Source organism: Apteryx mantelli, chromosome 8, assembly GCF_036417845.1.
Source record: "Apteryx mantelli isolate bAptMan1 chromosome 8, bAptMan1.hap1, whole genome shotgun sequence".
NCBI lineage: Eukaryota > Metazoa > Chordata > Aves > Apterygiformes > Apterygidae > Apteryx > Apteryx mantelli.
Window position 1 is genome coordinate 23,420,944 of NC_089985.1, and position 14,594 is coordinate 23,435,537.

At 39.9% G+C, this 14,594-nt stretch overlaps 2 protein-coding genes and 1 non-coding gene across 12 annotated transcripts in view; 1 reads left to right on the forward strand and 2 right to left on the reverse strand.

The window, feature by feature from the left end:
• EVI5 (ecotropic viral integration site 5) overlaps window positions 1-14,594 on the forward strand; it is a 122,786-nt gene that overhangs the window by 17,259 nt on the left and 90,933 nt on the right. For 8 of the 10 annotated variants that reach the window (XM_013961354.2, XM_013961355.2, XM_013961358.2 and 5 more), the window contains exon 1: window positions 14,360-14,439. In XM_013961354.2, coding sequence (XP_013816808.1) covers window positions 14,389-14,439 — 51 coding nt within the window. In that variant the 5' untranslated portion in view covers window positions 14,360-14,388. Of the gene's footprint in view, window positions 1-665; window positions 843-10,753; window positions 10,829-14,359; window positions 14,440-14,594 lie in introns of those variants that run through there. The other 2 variants (XM_067300927.1, XM_067300924.1) reach the window with 2 other exon arrangements.
• RPL5 (ribosomal protein L5) lies at window positions 5,915-13,032 on the reverse strand. Its single transcript, XM_067300929.1, has 8 exons — window positions 12,931-13,032; window positions 12,237-12,306; window positions 12,030-12,145; window positions 10,371-10,505; window positions 9,554-9,756; window positions 8,569-8,746; window positions 6,540-6,628; window positions 5,915-6,078 (listed from the first exon to the last, which is right to left on the reverse strand). Exons 1-8 carry the CDS (start codon window positions 12,931-12,933, stop codon window positions 5,979-5,981), a joined length of 894 nt encoding a protein of 297 aa, XP_067157030.1. The 5' UTR covers window positions 12,934-13,032; the 3' UTR covers window positions 5,915-5,978.
• Window positions 8,835-8,930, reverse strand: LOC136992579 (small nucleolar RNA SNORD21). Its single transcript, XR_010884940.1, has one exon. It is a non-coding gene; the product is annotated as a small nucleolar RNA SNORD21 (small nucleolar RNA).

Genomic DNA, 14,594 nt, shown 5'->3' on the forward strand with positions numbered 1-14,594 from the left:
AGTCAGGAACAAGAACCAGCAGCCATGGCAGTGGCCTCTATAATAAGCTGCTGTAGCTGCCTAACACCTTACAATTTCAAGTCAAAGCTCATGCATTGGTTAATCACTCTGTTTCTCTATGTCTTCATGAATACATGCAGGAAGATAAGTATTTGAGGATTATGTTGTGATGTGGATTACTAGCTGAAGAGTAAGTGAAGGAGTGTGCCTCTGACTGAATCCTTGTGGATTTTAAAAGTGCAGTAAACACATAATTGCTGTGAACTCTTCACTTTCAGTTATAGAATCCAGTTTCCAGGGAGATGGCCAGATCCTTTCACATTTTGACAGAATACTTACACTTTTGTACTGCATACTACCTCTGCTATCCTGCTTCCCAAACAGAAGCCTCTTAACACTTTTGCAAAGATGGTACTAATGCCAGTATATTGTTTATCACCCTGTCTTTATAGTTGGACAGTGTAGTCTCTCCTAAGTGCTTGCAGTAGTGCGTTTGTATTTGAATTTGCCTTTGTTTGAATGTTGGCTCTGTGCACTGTCAGTAAGCACTCGGCTTTCTGCTTTGTGTTGCTACTTGACTTTTAAAGCAGTGTTTGGAGCACAGCTGATCTTTAGATGAAGGACTTCTACAATTCTTTTATCTTCTTTCCATTTTTCCTGCATAGATTTATTTAGGAATTTGGGGAAATCTGCAAGGTGTTATAAAATGCCAGATGGAAGAAGCTACTCAACTTGATTTTGGTACCGATCCAGAACCAAGAAAGGAAATAGTCCTATTTGATAAACCAACTAGAGGAACCACTGTTCAGAAATTCAAAGAAATGGTATATGGTCTTTTTAAAGTGAGTATATGCTTATTTATTCTGACAAAAGCTTATTTTCCTATAGTTGGAGAGAAAGCCCTATTGTATAAGCTTTGTTCTTTGAGTGAAGTTAGAAAAATTAGCAGAAAAATAGTTTGTCCCAGAGATGCTTTGAAGTTTGAAGGAATTATTGTGTTTCTTATCCTTCCCTCTTTATCAGATGGAAGCTAGCATGCATCTTACAAGTCTAAAACTTTAATTTGTTTAGGAAATATAGTTTAAAAAAAAATCATATATTTGCTATTTTGGCATTTTTGTAACCAGGTCCCAGGACTTTAGCCAAGAAATTCTGTTTAAATTGTGCTTTGAACAATCTTTTTGTGTTCAGGAAGAATTACTATGGTGACTGAGCTAGCAGGAGTCTCTCTAACCAGAATGACCAACACATTTCTCAGTTCTTTCTATACTATGTTAGTGTGGTCTTTGTTTCCATTGTCTTAATGCTACTGTGGAATTCTTGGAATGCAGTTATCATTCTGACAGGCAGCAGTGATTTGGGGGGTTATTTCCTTAAAATTCTTTTGTTATTATGATAGCTCCTATTTCCAGTGATTGATGTAAATCTGTCCTAGCTGAGCATGCATATCTGTATGCAGGCAGATACATGTAGATACATTATGTAAAGCCAGTGACTTAGTTGTCATGTATTACAGTAGCTTTGTCTCTAAGGTTGAATGAGCAGCAGATAGGTAGTCTAGAGTAATTTTTAGGAGAATTTAGGAAGCTTGTCTGACTAAAGAATTGTATCAGAGTTCTGTGTGAACTGACAGTTGTTGAAAAGACATCCGTTTTGATTACAGCAATGACTTGTTTCTCTATACTGATACAATGGAGGTGGTTATATCAAATAACAGAATTAAGTACTGCAGTATACTTGTAGTATGAGATTTGTACTAAATGTGTGTTGATACATCTTACAGTTGTCTGAAATTGATTGCAATTTCTCTGCATCTGCAAGGTCTAATCAGATGAAAATTAAATCTGATCTAACATCTGAATTCTACAAAGAGTTTTTTAACAAATTACTTAAACTTTTGGATAAGATTGTTCTTTGTCAGAGTAGTCTTTAGAAAATTTTTGAATTTTAATGTTTGCATTTTGAAATGCAAAGAATACTAGCACTTTCAGAAGTTCATATACTTGGTGCCTTTGAAAACAAAACAAAGGAAGCTCTTCAGGCACCTGGTAGCAAGTTCTGTAACATGTATAACCACTGAAAACCAGAGCATGGCATAATCTACCGTATTATTCATGGAAAGAGAATGGCAGGAGGGAGAATTACAGGTGGATGGGGTGGCAGGTAATGAAATCATGCCTAATCTTCTTTTTGTTTGTTTTTAGGCAAAATTGGGTGAACAAGGAAATCTTTCAGAATTGGTTAATCTCATCCTATCTTTTGCTGATGGAAACAAAGATGGTAGAGTTTCTTTGCCAGAGGCAAAGTCTGCATGGGCACTTCTGCAGCTAGATGAGTTTCTATTAATGGTCATCCTGCAGGATAAAGAACACACTCCCAAACTGATGGGTTTCTGTGGGGATCTCTACATGATGGAAAGAGTTGAATATACCTCTCTCTATGGAATTAGCCTTCCATGGATCATGGAACTTTTCATTCCCTCTGGCTTCAGAAGAAGCATGGATCAGTGGTTTACTCCATCATGGCCAAGAAAGGCAAAAATAGCTATAGGGCTTTTAGAATTTGTGGAAGATATTTTCCATGGACCTTACGGGAATTTTCTTATGTGTGATACAAGTGCCAAAAATTTGGGATATAATGACAAATATGATTTGAAAATGATAGACATGAGAAAAATTGTGCCAGAAATGAATTTGAAAGAAATAATTAAAGATCGTCAGTGTGACTCGGACTTGGACTGTGTTTATGGTACAGACTGTAGAACTTTGTGTGACCAAAGTAAAATGAGATGTACCACAGAAGTCATTCAGCCAAATTTGGCAAAAGTCTGTCAGTTACTGAAAGACTATCTGCTTCGTGGTGCTCCTTCAGATATCCATGAAGAACTAGAAAAACAACTGTATTTGTGTATTGCCCTTAAAGTCACAGCAAATCAGATGGAAATGGAGCATTCTTTAATACTCAATAACTTAAAAACTTTACTGTGGAAGAAAATTTCCCATACAAATGATTCTTAGCTTCTCTACCCCCAGGAGGTAATATTGATGCCACTAGAGGTGGCCTACCACATTTGATAACAAATATCTGCAGCATTTTTTAAAGACATTTCTTTACTCGGATTTCACTAATGCCTCTGTAACTCTGTCTTCAGTCAGTACCCTATGACAGGGCTTCTCAAAGAATGAACATGCCACTGAATGATCTGGCAGAGGCCAAAAGCACCTTCTGGTGTTCCAGTGCTGTGTTATGGACATAAACAACTCTGCATGCTTGACTGTTCTGTGCACTTTGTCAGATCCTGAACAGGATGAAAGTATTCACTGTGCCACCACATAGACTAACATAACTTCTTACAATTCTGTGAAAATCATCACTTGTGAAATATTTACAAAAATTTTTGTATCACAAGTAGTTTTATGAAGAACCACCACTACTGCAAACAATGTGGCTGCATCTGAGCTGCTGTTGTGAATAAACTGAACTATGAGGTTGAAGTTTACTAATACCTTGGCATGGCAGAATTTGCACATTAATAGATAATTTTTAAACTGTCTGGAAAATTAAAGTTTTACTCCAGAACCTCCAGGTTTTAATGAGACTTTTAGTTAGATTCTGTTTACACCTTGTTACCTCATACTTACATCTTGAATGTTTAAGTAGTTCAAAACTTTAATTAAAAAGTCCTGATATAGTGCACCATGTTGGGAGCCAAGAATTTTAATTTTTTTTCTCAAAAGGATGTACATACTCTAGCAGCAATATAGGCATCTGTTTCAAAAGCAGACGTGTGCTTCAGTCAACACCTTTAACCCAAGATAAGCTGTAGAAGATCTTGAAAACTTGAGTTTGTGGACTAACCTATTTCATAATGAAAATGGAAGATAATTAACTTTTTAATACTGATAGCAGAAAGTTAAGAACAGTTAGAAAAGGAAACTTCCATATTTCAGTGTCTAACAAACTACAGCTGGGGCCAGTCTTGATTCTTTAATCTCCATACAAACTGAGCTACAGACTTGTACTTAAATCCTCCTCACCTGTTGCAGCAACCATCTAAGCCAGAGCTAGACCAGAACTGTAGGACAGAAGTTGGATTGTTCAAGATCATGAGATCTTGCTTAAACTAAATGGGGGCCTGAGTGTGATAAGTAACAACTAGGAACTACATAGAATATAAAGCAATGGTACTCTCTGCAGCATATTACTATTCTTTCCTAGTAGGGAAGGAGTCATTAAATCTCAAGTCATGAGTAAATAAACTATCTTAATCTGGCATTCCACATGGCATGATCACTGTATAACTTCTAATCTGCATCCCTGCTGTTGCTCAGATTTACATCTATCTTCAACTGTGTAGAATTGGATGTGCATAAAATACCTTACTGTGCTCAATTATCTGTTAATGGTTAATTTATAAATACTTTAGGTATGAGGTACTTAAATCCTTAGTGATTTTCATGAGGTAGTCACCCATATACCTCTACACATCTGACCCCTTAAAGCTTGTTCTTCTTACCTCTGTTAAAAATGAATTAAGTATTTGAAAAGGTTTCTTTAATTGCTTTGGATGTCCTGTACTAAATGCATTCTTTAAATCATTATACTTGAGTACAAAATCAACATCAAGAGACATGTGAAAGCAAACATCTTTTGCCATACCACATGTAATAGGAAGCAGCTTGGGTTTAGTGTGCTGTTTTGTAAACATCAGCTTTTTAGTTTAAGAATTACTATGTTAACTATTGTCTCTAACTTGATAATATCCTCCAACTATTATTTGTAACCAGCAAAGAACTCAAGTGGTAACTTTCTTGGTGAAAAATATGAATGTAATTCCTACTTGATTTGGGACAGAAAAAAACATTTTAAAATGGCTTCTTGGAATAACTGGAAACATGTTTAATAGTGCAGTTTGTACAGAACCTTCATTTTTATTGCTGTTAAATCAAGTTAAGACTTTCATTGAAAAATACTTTTGTTTACAATAAATCAAAGGCATCCTTTCTCTTTCAGTAGCAGTACTTACCACATCTTCCATCTATTGGTATCTTAAAAGCAAAACATTCATTCACATAGCCTACTTGACTCCTGCTTTAAGTGTGCAAACAATTTCAGTAAGTCTAATGGGAAACAAAGGGCATGTGTCTATGAAAAGGAGGTAGGGTAGAAACAAGGGGTAGGGGCAAGCCAAGGCCTCTATAAATAAGGATGTATATGCAACTTGAAGGTAAATTCCCTTTTGGCTAGTCACTAACTGACAAAGCATTCAGCTTAAGGACCGTACCTTTCAGGAACGGCCAGAGCTTGGAACCAGGTGCTGGAAGTACCAACTTCAGTTACTGGAGGAAGCTTCAATACTTCAATTAACATGTATTACTGTAGCAGTTAAAATGAACATCAACAGTTTCCCTACTATGACTTGTCTAATGCTCCTATAAGCCTGAGGCTGCCTTTGGGCACAGAGGTATTAGAGCCTGCTGTGACTCTACTCCTACTTCCCCCCTACCTTTTTTCCCCTTAAGCTAAGGCAAATCAACATTATGATTGCATATATATCCACCACAACATTATTATATATGCTGAAAGGAAAACAAAAAAAAATTGTGAAGCACTTCAAAAGCTTTCTTCTTAAAATTCAAAGTCTTTTTGTAATTGGAAGCAGCAAGTTCTTGTATCTAGTAGTTTTGATATTAGTCACACTGAAAATTAACCAAACTGATTTCCCCTTGTTAGGGGAATAAAATTCTAATGTGGCAGCCTTGTTTTTAGAGTCTTTGCCCATCTTCTCTTCTGTGCAACAGCAGTTCAATTCATAGAGTCCTCTGAAGAAAAAATATTTAAGGCTACAGAGTAACAGGCTTATAAAGATACAGGAAACTTTTATAAGATATATTAATAAGCCAGTCTTACACAGTTGCTTACTCAATAAATTTATTGTCACTTTTTCCAAAGCTTGATAGAAAATTGTGGAAGTCATCTTAACTATCGGCTGCATGCTCCTGGGCTCGGAGGAAGCTAGCCTTCTTCTGAGCAACACGATCTTTCTTCTGGGCAAGGGACATCTTGGAACAGTTCCATCTGCAATGTAAGTACAGTATAAGATATCCAAAGTAAAATAAGCAAAAAAGGCTGTCAAAAAAGCAGTACACCAGGACTGTGATTAAGCATACTATGCCTAAAACATATTCCTACTTCCTGCAACATGCTTGATTTAAGGTGGTAGCTAGGCCACAAGGAATGTTTAGACTGCAGAAGTTTAAATCCTAAGATCTGAAAATACATCCTTAAAACAACATTCCAGTTATTCAGGCCACTGACATGCTCTAGTTTTTTCTTTTGTTTTCAGGATAGTTAATGACTCTTAAATTTTAGTTTCTCATTGCTTAACTCCTGACATGGAGTTATCAAAACAGTTACATCTTAATCTGATCTGAAATACACATGAGTTTTGACACTTAACTGCAGTATGAATGACTTAACTCATCTAAAATCACTTCAACAGAGAAGTCATGCTCATCTTAAAGAAAAAAAAGTTTTACCTCTTTTTCTTGACTTCTCTCTTGGGTTTCTTTTCATGGACTGGATTATCCCGTATAGCAGTGTGGGCCTTTTTATACATTTCTTCCATCTAAAACAAACAAAAAAAAGCAGCTGATAAGTTCTCATAGCAGTCTAGCTGTAGGATTGCAGCAAGAAACAAGATGCCTTTACCAGAGTGTTCACTAGGAACACGTTTCATTACAATACAGATTGTAATACAGGTTTCAGCACAATACAGCCTGTAATTGTGGCTGGTTGACTCTAAAACCTTTTCTTCACACAGATCACTGTCACAACATACTTACATATGTAAGAACTGCACAGCTTAGAGACACAACCATAAAAAGGTATTTTTATTCTTATTTTACAGATACGGAACCAAGGCCCTAGGAGTAACTACAGACTACTTAAAGTCTGTTAAGTAGAGTCTAGCATCTTGCAGTTGAAATACTATTTCTTCTGAAGCCTGTTTTCAATGCCCTAGTTTCCCTACATTTAAATTAAAAGGCTGTATAGAAAGTTATTCTACTTCTGCCTAGAATAAAATACTTAACTTTTCCTTTGTTATATAGCTAATCTCTTGGAAGACTCAGCCCCACCCACATTAAACCAAAGTTATTTCACACGCCCTGTCTATAGCTATGCAATCTTACCACTTATCAGATCCTACTAGTGCACATTACAGAGCTGCTTACTAAGAGGGGAAGAGGGGAAGAAATTGTGAAAACAGCTACAGATTAAACAAGTCTCACAAGAATCAGGACAGTCTCTGCATCGTCCCCAGGGCTGCAGGCACGTGGCAACAACAGAAATACATTAGAAGAGGCTACGCTCAAGCAATCACTTCTGACAGCTCATAGAGTACTAGCACATACGAAATTTTGGGCAGCAGGCCATAGAGCTTTAGAAAGTATTATTTTAACATTTATAATAAGAAAATGGAAGCGATCTGCCCAGAGATCAACAGCAGAACCTACCAGAGGATCCCAGTCTGTCTGCTGCTCTGTCCCAAAGACAACTATGGTTTTAAGAATGTTTAAGAACCCCAGATTTTGTAGATGTACAAACAGTAAGTTTCTTGCTATTGACATAAACCCTAGACACACTTAACTGCAATACAGGCAACAAGTATTGTTTGTTTAGTAAAATACATGAAAGTGGCATTTACAATGCAGTGTTAATTCTTTTTTAATAAAGATTAAATTACAACCCAATAGCAGATAAGTTAAAAAAAAAAAAAAAGCCATAAAGGGATAAGGAAAGAAGTTAGTTCTCCATAGCCTAAAAAGGGACATGAGAATGCTTGTTCCAAGCTTCAGGACTGCTAATGGGGGAACCAGGCAGGAGTGTTATAGACAACAAGATAAACCATTTAAAAGAAGTTTGCTTTTACACTGAGAAAGAGGAAGGTTGGTCATGTTACACTTCTTTTAGAAAGTGTTTTATGCAAACTATTCAAAAACTGAATGTAGTACTGAAGTCAGGTGTACTATACTCAGTATGTGGTTTCATGAGAAAATTGTTTATGCAATAGAGCCATCTTGGGTTTTTCTGTATTTACCTGACACCTAGAACTACCTAGAGGGTCATGCAACCCATAAAACCAATCCAGTGTAGAACACATCCTCACAGTTAAAAGCACTACAGCTGAGGAAAGAACAGGCTGTGGCACAGGATTAGGAATGAGTGGGTAGCCAAGCACAGAAACTTTTTGAGCTAGTTTCCATAGTATCAAAAAAATGTACATTGCCTGTCTTAGGGTGCAATTATATAAGCTCAGATTTACAGGCAGAATGTTAGGCTTCAAAACAGGAAAAAAAAAAATCTCACTTTCAAGAGCCCTGTGATATGCTACAGAACCCTTATGGATGGGAAGCATATTTTTCTTTGCATGGATGCATACAATGTGAATCACATTACTATTTTACATATCAAGATTATTTGCATTACTAGAGAAGTCCCTAAGCAAGACTGTTATTAGCATCTCTACTAACACACAAGGAAAAGAGCCAGCCCGGCAAGTCTTACCCCATCAGGCGTTACATTGTTCTTTATGTACTGGGAGAACTGTTTTTTGTAAGCATCTTCATCCTCTTCCATCAGGTAACGCATATAATCTGCAACATTTTGGCCCATGATATGCTTGCGGTGAACCTCTGCATTGAATTCTTTGCTTTCAGAGTCATAACCAGGGAAACGCTTGGTACTGTGAAACAGCAGTTATAGTTAAAAAATTCTAATTAAAAACGGAAAGAATAAGGAAATTGAGAAATCGAAGTTTTAAGTTCATCTCAGCTGCTATCAGTCCCGTCTTGAAACAATGCAGTACATCATGTACAAACCGAGGACCAACTACAGAATGCTCAGTCATTGGGGTATCATCACATAGCAGCCAAGTCAGCAAAGCGGACAGCGAGTCAAGAAAGTATAGGATAACATGAAAGAGAATATGAAACTACACAACAACTCTCAGAATTTTTTTCCACTGTGGCTATCAGAAAGCAGCAGCCAACTGTAATATCAATGTTAGATAATGCTGCCAGAAATCTTGACTCTGTCATTCATAGCCCATGACAGGAACTGTCAAAACTTCCACATGGAAATTTGAAGTGCAGGTAGACTGCTCAGACTTACAATTGTTTTTACAACTGCGGGAAATGCCAATAGTTGCTTTGCACCTGGTATGTAGAGTTTTTCAAAGTGAAATTAATATATATATATACATTTTGCTAAAGATTCAGCATGAATATTAAAAGATCTTTGCTTAAATGTATTCAGTCGCTGGACAGTTTTAAAATAAAAGCAACAATGTGGCTGTTTTATTCAGTTTCAGAAGTTTAACAGCATCTCTTGATAGTCCAAGATTCCTAACAGAAACAGAACCTAGGCTAAATAATCACTACCATGTCTGTAACAAAATTATTTCAACATAAAGTAACAATATAAATACACTGTCACATAAAGAAAAGTTTCAGGTAACTCTAAAGGGATTTTTCAAAACAGACTGAATTACCTGTGAGGGATGGATAGACCACCATCCACTGCACCTTTCAGAGCACCAAAGACTTTGTTTCCAGTGGTAGTTCTGGCAAGACCTGCATCCAGGTAGCATGTGAAAGCACCAGGCTTTCCATCCACACTTTCCACATTGTATTCATCACCAGTCACTTCAACTTGGCCTTCATAGATCTTATCAAGGCCAAATTTATTCAGAAGCTGGGGGGGGAGGGGGGGACGACAAAACAAAACAAAAATCACATCTTCCGAAATTCTTTCCCTTTATTAAAGAAATGAAGAACTACCACCAGCACAGAACACAAATTTTCAGTAAAATCTTCATGCTTTAAAAATTTCCTTTACAAAAATTATGCACTCCATACTAATGACAAAATTTATAACAATAATCATAGTAAGCGTGTCTGTTTATGTTTCAACATCTTGTTCCAGCAGGTACACAAGTATGCTTAAACTTACTCATGAGCTCACGTGGAAAACGGATGCATCCTGCTTACACATTTTTCAAACTCTGTAAGGTATATTTCTTACGCTTTTATCCCGACTCCCTCCTTCCCTCCCTCTGCTAAACCCAAGTGCGGAGACTTAAGAACTAGCTGCTGGAGTTGAAACTCTGCATGTTGTTACACTTCTCACTGTGACCTTACATCATAAAAGGCCATCAAATCTATACAATAAAGAGCAAAAGTTAGTATTCAGAGAAGTTGACAAAGTCAGTTATCTATACAAACAAGCCATTTAAGAAAGCAGGCTTTCCCTTTTGTAAGAAAACCAAAAAACAGCAATTATTCCTAGACAATCTCACAGATACCTACCCTGCGTGCCAACAGCAGACCTGTACAATATGCTGCTGCATAATTGGTCAGACCAACCTTCACACCATATTTTGGCAGCTCATGGGCATAAGCAGCACAAACAATCATGTCACCTTCGATCCTTGCGTAGGCAATCTGACAACAAAACAAGCATTAGGTTCCCACACCAATTTTGGGCTCAATTTTCCTTTTTTTTTTTTTTGACATCTGCTTAAGCCAATAGGAATTCTGTATACATATGTCCAACAAACTGCCAATCTTCACACCCTAGCTCACAAGTTTTCTTTTTTTTCCTTTTTTCAAGGCATTTCTTGTAGACCTCAATTACAGGAGAAAAGAATTCAAATCAGACCAGGGGAAGTAAATGTCAGCAAGAACTTAAGTTTATTTACCTCTCCACCTATATCAAGAGGCCACAAAACTGCCTACAAAAGCAACCTTTCAAAGGATTACTACAGGTATGGGTGGACTCTGTCCCACTTTCTACATATAATTCTCATGTAACACAACATACAACACACCTCTGAAATAAGCAAAAGCATCTAATATAACATTTGTGATAATACTGCTACTAACCTTATGGAAAGATTTCTATTAACAGATCTGAGACTGTCAATCTCAGGGGTCTCCTATGAGACAGCAGCAATATCAGATCTGTTTCTATTGTTCCTTTCACATGCAGAACCTTCTCCCTTTCATTCCCACACCTCCTCTGCATCCAAAAGCTGCCCCCCTCCTTGCAGAGTTCCTACATACTGGAAAGGGACTATCAGTCAGATATAAGCACCTGCCATTACTGATTTGTATTTTGAGTTTGAAAGATGGAATAGCCTCTTCAAGGTCATATAGTTTAGTCTGAACTGACTGTAAAAATGTCATTCTTTTCTTTACTGTTATCTACAGATTATTCCATGAAGAAAGAAACTACAAATAAATGCTTTAGTTTTCTTTAAGCTTAACAAAACATATTTATGATAGAACAAACTTAAATCTTCAGCTTCAAAATTGATCAAAACATTCTGAAAATAATCTGAGAAAGTGAACCACAGTAAGGAACTGTATCAGATGCTGCAACAGACAACTGAATACTTAATACCCATAAAGAGATGCCTACTACGCTTATTTATCAGTCTCCTCTAATCTCACAGGAAAACTATCATAAGACATATCTGCTTCATAAGAGCCCCATAACATCATCATAAAAGCCTCTGGAAAAAGAAGGCACCTTTTGAGATTATGTAATAGTAAATGCATGTTGACAGCTCACGCAGTCAACTTAGCCATCTTCAGACAAGTAAAAAAAGCCCTCTTCTCAAAGCATTTTAAGTTTAAAGACAGTAGGGAAGACAGAGAGATTTTTCCTCCCTAAAACCTTCTACATATCTCAGCATCATTACAAGAGTAAAATCTTATACTACAAATAACCTTGCTCAAGAATGCTGACACTAGTGATTTGTATTATTAATACACTCTATTACAGAAGTTGTGTCAATGTTAAGAACTGTTCTGCTCTGACAAACCATGCTACAATATAAAAGCTGCTTAGATCAGGCCTAAAAGCCCAGAGCTCTCTCCACCCCACCCTCCCCTTCATTAAAGCTCTGCTTATTTCACTTTAGGAAGGTTAGTAACCAAGTGGCCAAACACTGCAGACCTTACCTGGCAAATGATGTCTCTATTGGTAACACGCACAATCATCCTATATTTAGGGGTGTTGTACTTGTTTTTATCTTGAATCACCAAACGCTTACGGGCATAGTAATCAGTTTTTCCCTCTGAAAAACAACAGTTATAGTGTTGAAAATGTGTAAGAAAAGTAGAAACATCCATCAGTGTCTTATAATGTTACAGAAGATTTAACTATACCTCTTCTTCTCCTGAATTTCACTTGGTATCGCTTGAAGTAGGCCTTATTCTTGACAACTTTCACAAACCCCTTGAACAAGAAATATAACTAGATGTTATTAACATATAACCAAGTAAACCAATGGCCCTTCTAACGAAATTAAGTCAGCTATGAATAAAACTATAGCGAGAACATAAATAACTAATTTTCTCACATATTCAAACATAAAAGCCACAATAAGTAGAAAAATAGAGCTTGCAGCCTTCCCACAGGAAACAAGGCACATTTTTCCCCACAATTTCAGACGGTTTCGGGAGAAAACCAGCAGCGGCGCCGGTTAACTAAACGTTAATCTGCAGAGCCCCAAGTCACGAGCGGGGCCGTTTCCCGGCGCTGCCGCCCGCGAGGCGGCTCCCCGGAGAGCTGCGCTGCCGACCGCGCTCCCGCTGCCACCCCACCAGAAGGGCCGCTCCCCGGCGACACCGGGGGCCCCGCCAAACCGGGCCCGGGCGCCGGCTCCGCGCCGCGCGGGGGCCCCGCCGGGCCGCCCCGCCGCTGCCGGCAGCCATTAGGCCACGCTGGAGGCGCCGCAGCCGGCCGCGGCCCGGCCGGCGCCAATCGGGCTCCATCCGGGCGGGCGGCGGCGCGCGGCGGGCGCGGGGCGGCGGGCGGCGCGCGGCCCGGCGCCCGGGGCCCGCGGAGGCCGGTACTGACCATCGTGCCAGGTACTGTCCGGTCTAGGCCTAGGCCGGGGCCCGCTCCGCACAACGCCTGCCGCCGCAGCAGGGGGGAAAAGGCCGCGCCCGCTGCGCAGCCGCAGCTCCTAGCCCAGGCGGCGCGGCGCGGCGCGGCGAGGCGGGGCGGCGCGGCCGCCGCCCCCCGCCGCCCCCTGCCGGCCGGGGGGACCGCTCGCAGCGCCGCCCGCCCTCCGGGCGCTTTACCGGCGCCGGGGAGCTCGCGGCCTGGGCCACCCGGCGCGCGCGCCGCCGCCGCGTACCGAACAGCCGGTCTGTCGGGAGCGAGCGGGGACACGGAAAGAGCCCCGTGCAGTTTAAAAAGAGGAGCTGGCTCGTTCAGCATGCCGGCAGCAGCCTTAGCAGAGACAGAAATGAAACGCTGGAGAAAAACTGATTTAGTGCCTCATTTCCTCCTACACGCAACGTGTCATCGATTCCAATTCTTCCTTCTTCAACTACCAAAGCGGTTAACAACGAGGAATATGCCAGCAAAGGGGCTTTCACAACAGAAAAATCAATGGATTTGATCCGAAAAATATCACCAATTATGGAAATGTGATAGGACAATAGTACTCTTCACTTTATTGGGAAACTTAATCGAACAGTAAATAATGGAAAAATCAAAGCAACTAAAACCCAGCTGAATGGTGTTCTGAAAATTAATTATAAATGCTCAGATAAATTGATGCCTGGTTAAAAAAAAAAAAAGCTATATTACAACTAATTGCATATATACTGGGACAAACAGGTCCAGTGCTGTCAAATTTCTTAGCATGATTGGAAGAAAATGCACAAAACAGCATCTTTGTTCCTGACACACTTGTTTGATTGTCCTCATTCACTTTACTAAAAAAAGAAAACCAACCCACTACTTGTTACACACAGAACAATATTTAAAAATCATTAATTTGCTATGAATAGCCAGAAAAGAGAAGGAACAAAATAATCAATGCTTTCCTATATCTGCAAAGTATTGATGTGATTCTATACCTACCTGCTAGCTTCAGAAATTATTTACCCCCCTCTAAGTCTGAATTTTAGAAAGTTCAAAATTCTACCAACTTTTCCCTTTTTGCACAGAAATAACCATAGCAGAGCACAGTTTCTTAGCTAATCTCCATCAGATAAATGCATGCTCTCCAATTCTGCTGGGGAATTGTTTACTTTGATGTGAAACACCTGTGCTTAATGGTGTCAGAAGCAAGACTCCATAGTCTTGCTGTTGAACAAGGAACAAAAAAAAAGTCGATTTCTTGCTCCTCTCCGTAGGGAGGCTTTTTGCTCCTAAACCAGCTCAGCATCACAAAACCGGCCTCTTGCCCCCCCCCCCCCCCGGCCGCGGCGCGGAGGGGCGGAGAGGAGCCGGCTGCGCCGCGACCACACCCCCGAGGCGGCTACAAATTCGGGGGAAATCTGCCCTGTCCCTTCGGTGACAATGTTTGTGGAGACAGTAGCTGCTCTCCCTAGAGGCTCAGACCTTGTCGAGGTAACAGCTGAGGCTAGCGGCGCGGCAGTAACGCGCCTCTCGCAGGCGGCGCTTGCGGGCAGGAAGCGGCACGTTCGTGTTCCCCCTCTGCCGCTGTCTCCGTCCCGACGCCGCGTTTGCTCGGGCGCCCGGCGGGCGGGGGCCCCTGTTGTCCC

Bases quoted from the DNA above. Each gene is read 5' to 3' on its own strand.
- RPL5 (XM_067300929.1), bottom strand. The intron at 9,757-10,370 runs GTAGGTATCTGT...CTCCCCCCCCAG, and splicing joins GTCTGCTGTTGGCACGCAGG to CTTCTGAATAAATTTGGCCT. The intron at 6,629-8,568 runs GTAAGACTTGCC...TGTTTGTTTTAG, and splicing joins ACAATGTAACGCCTGATGGG to ATGGAAGAAATGTATAAAAA.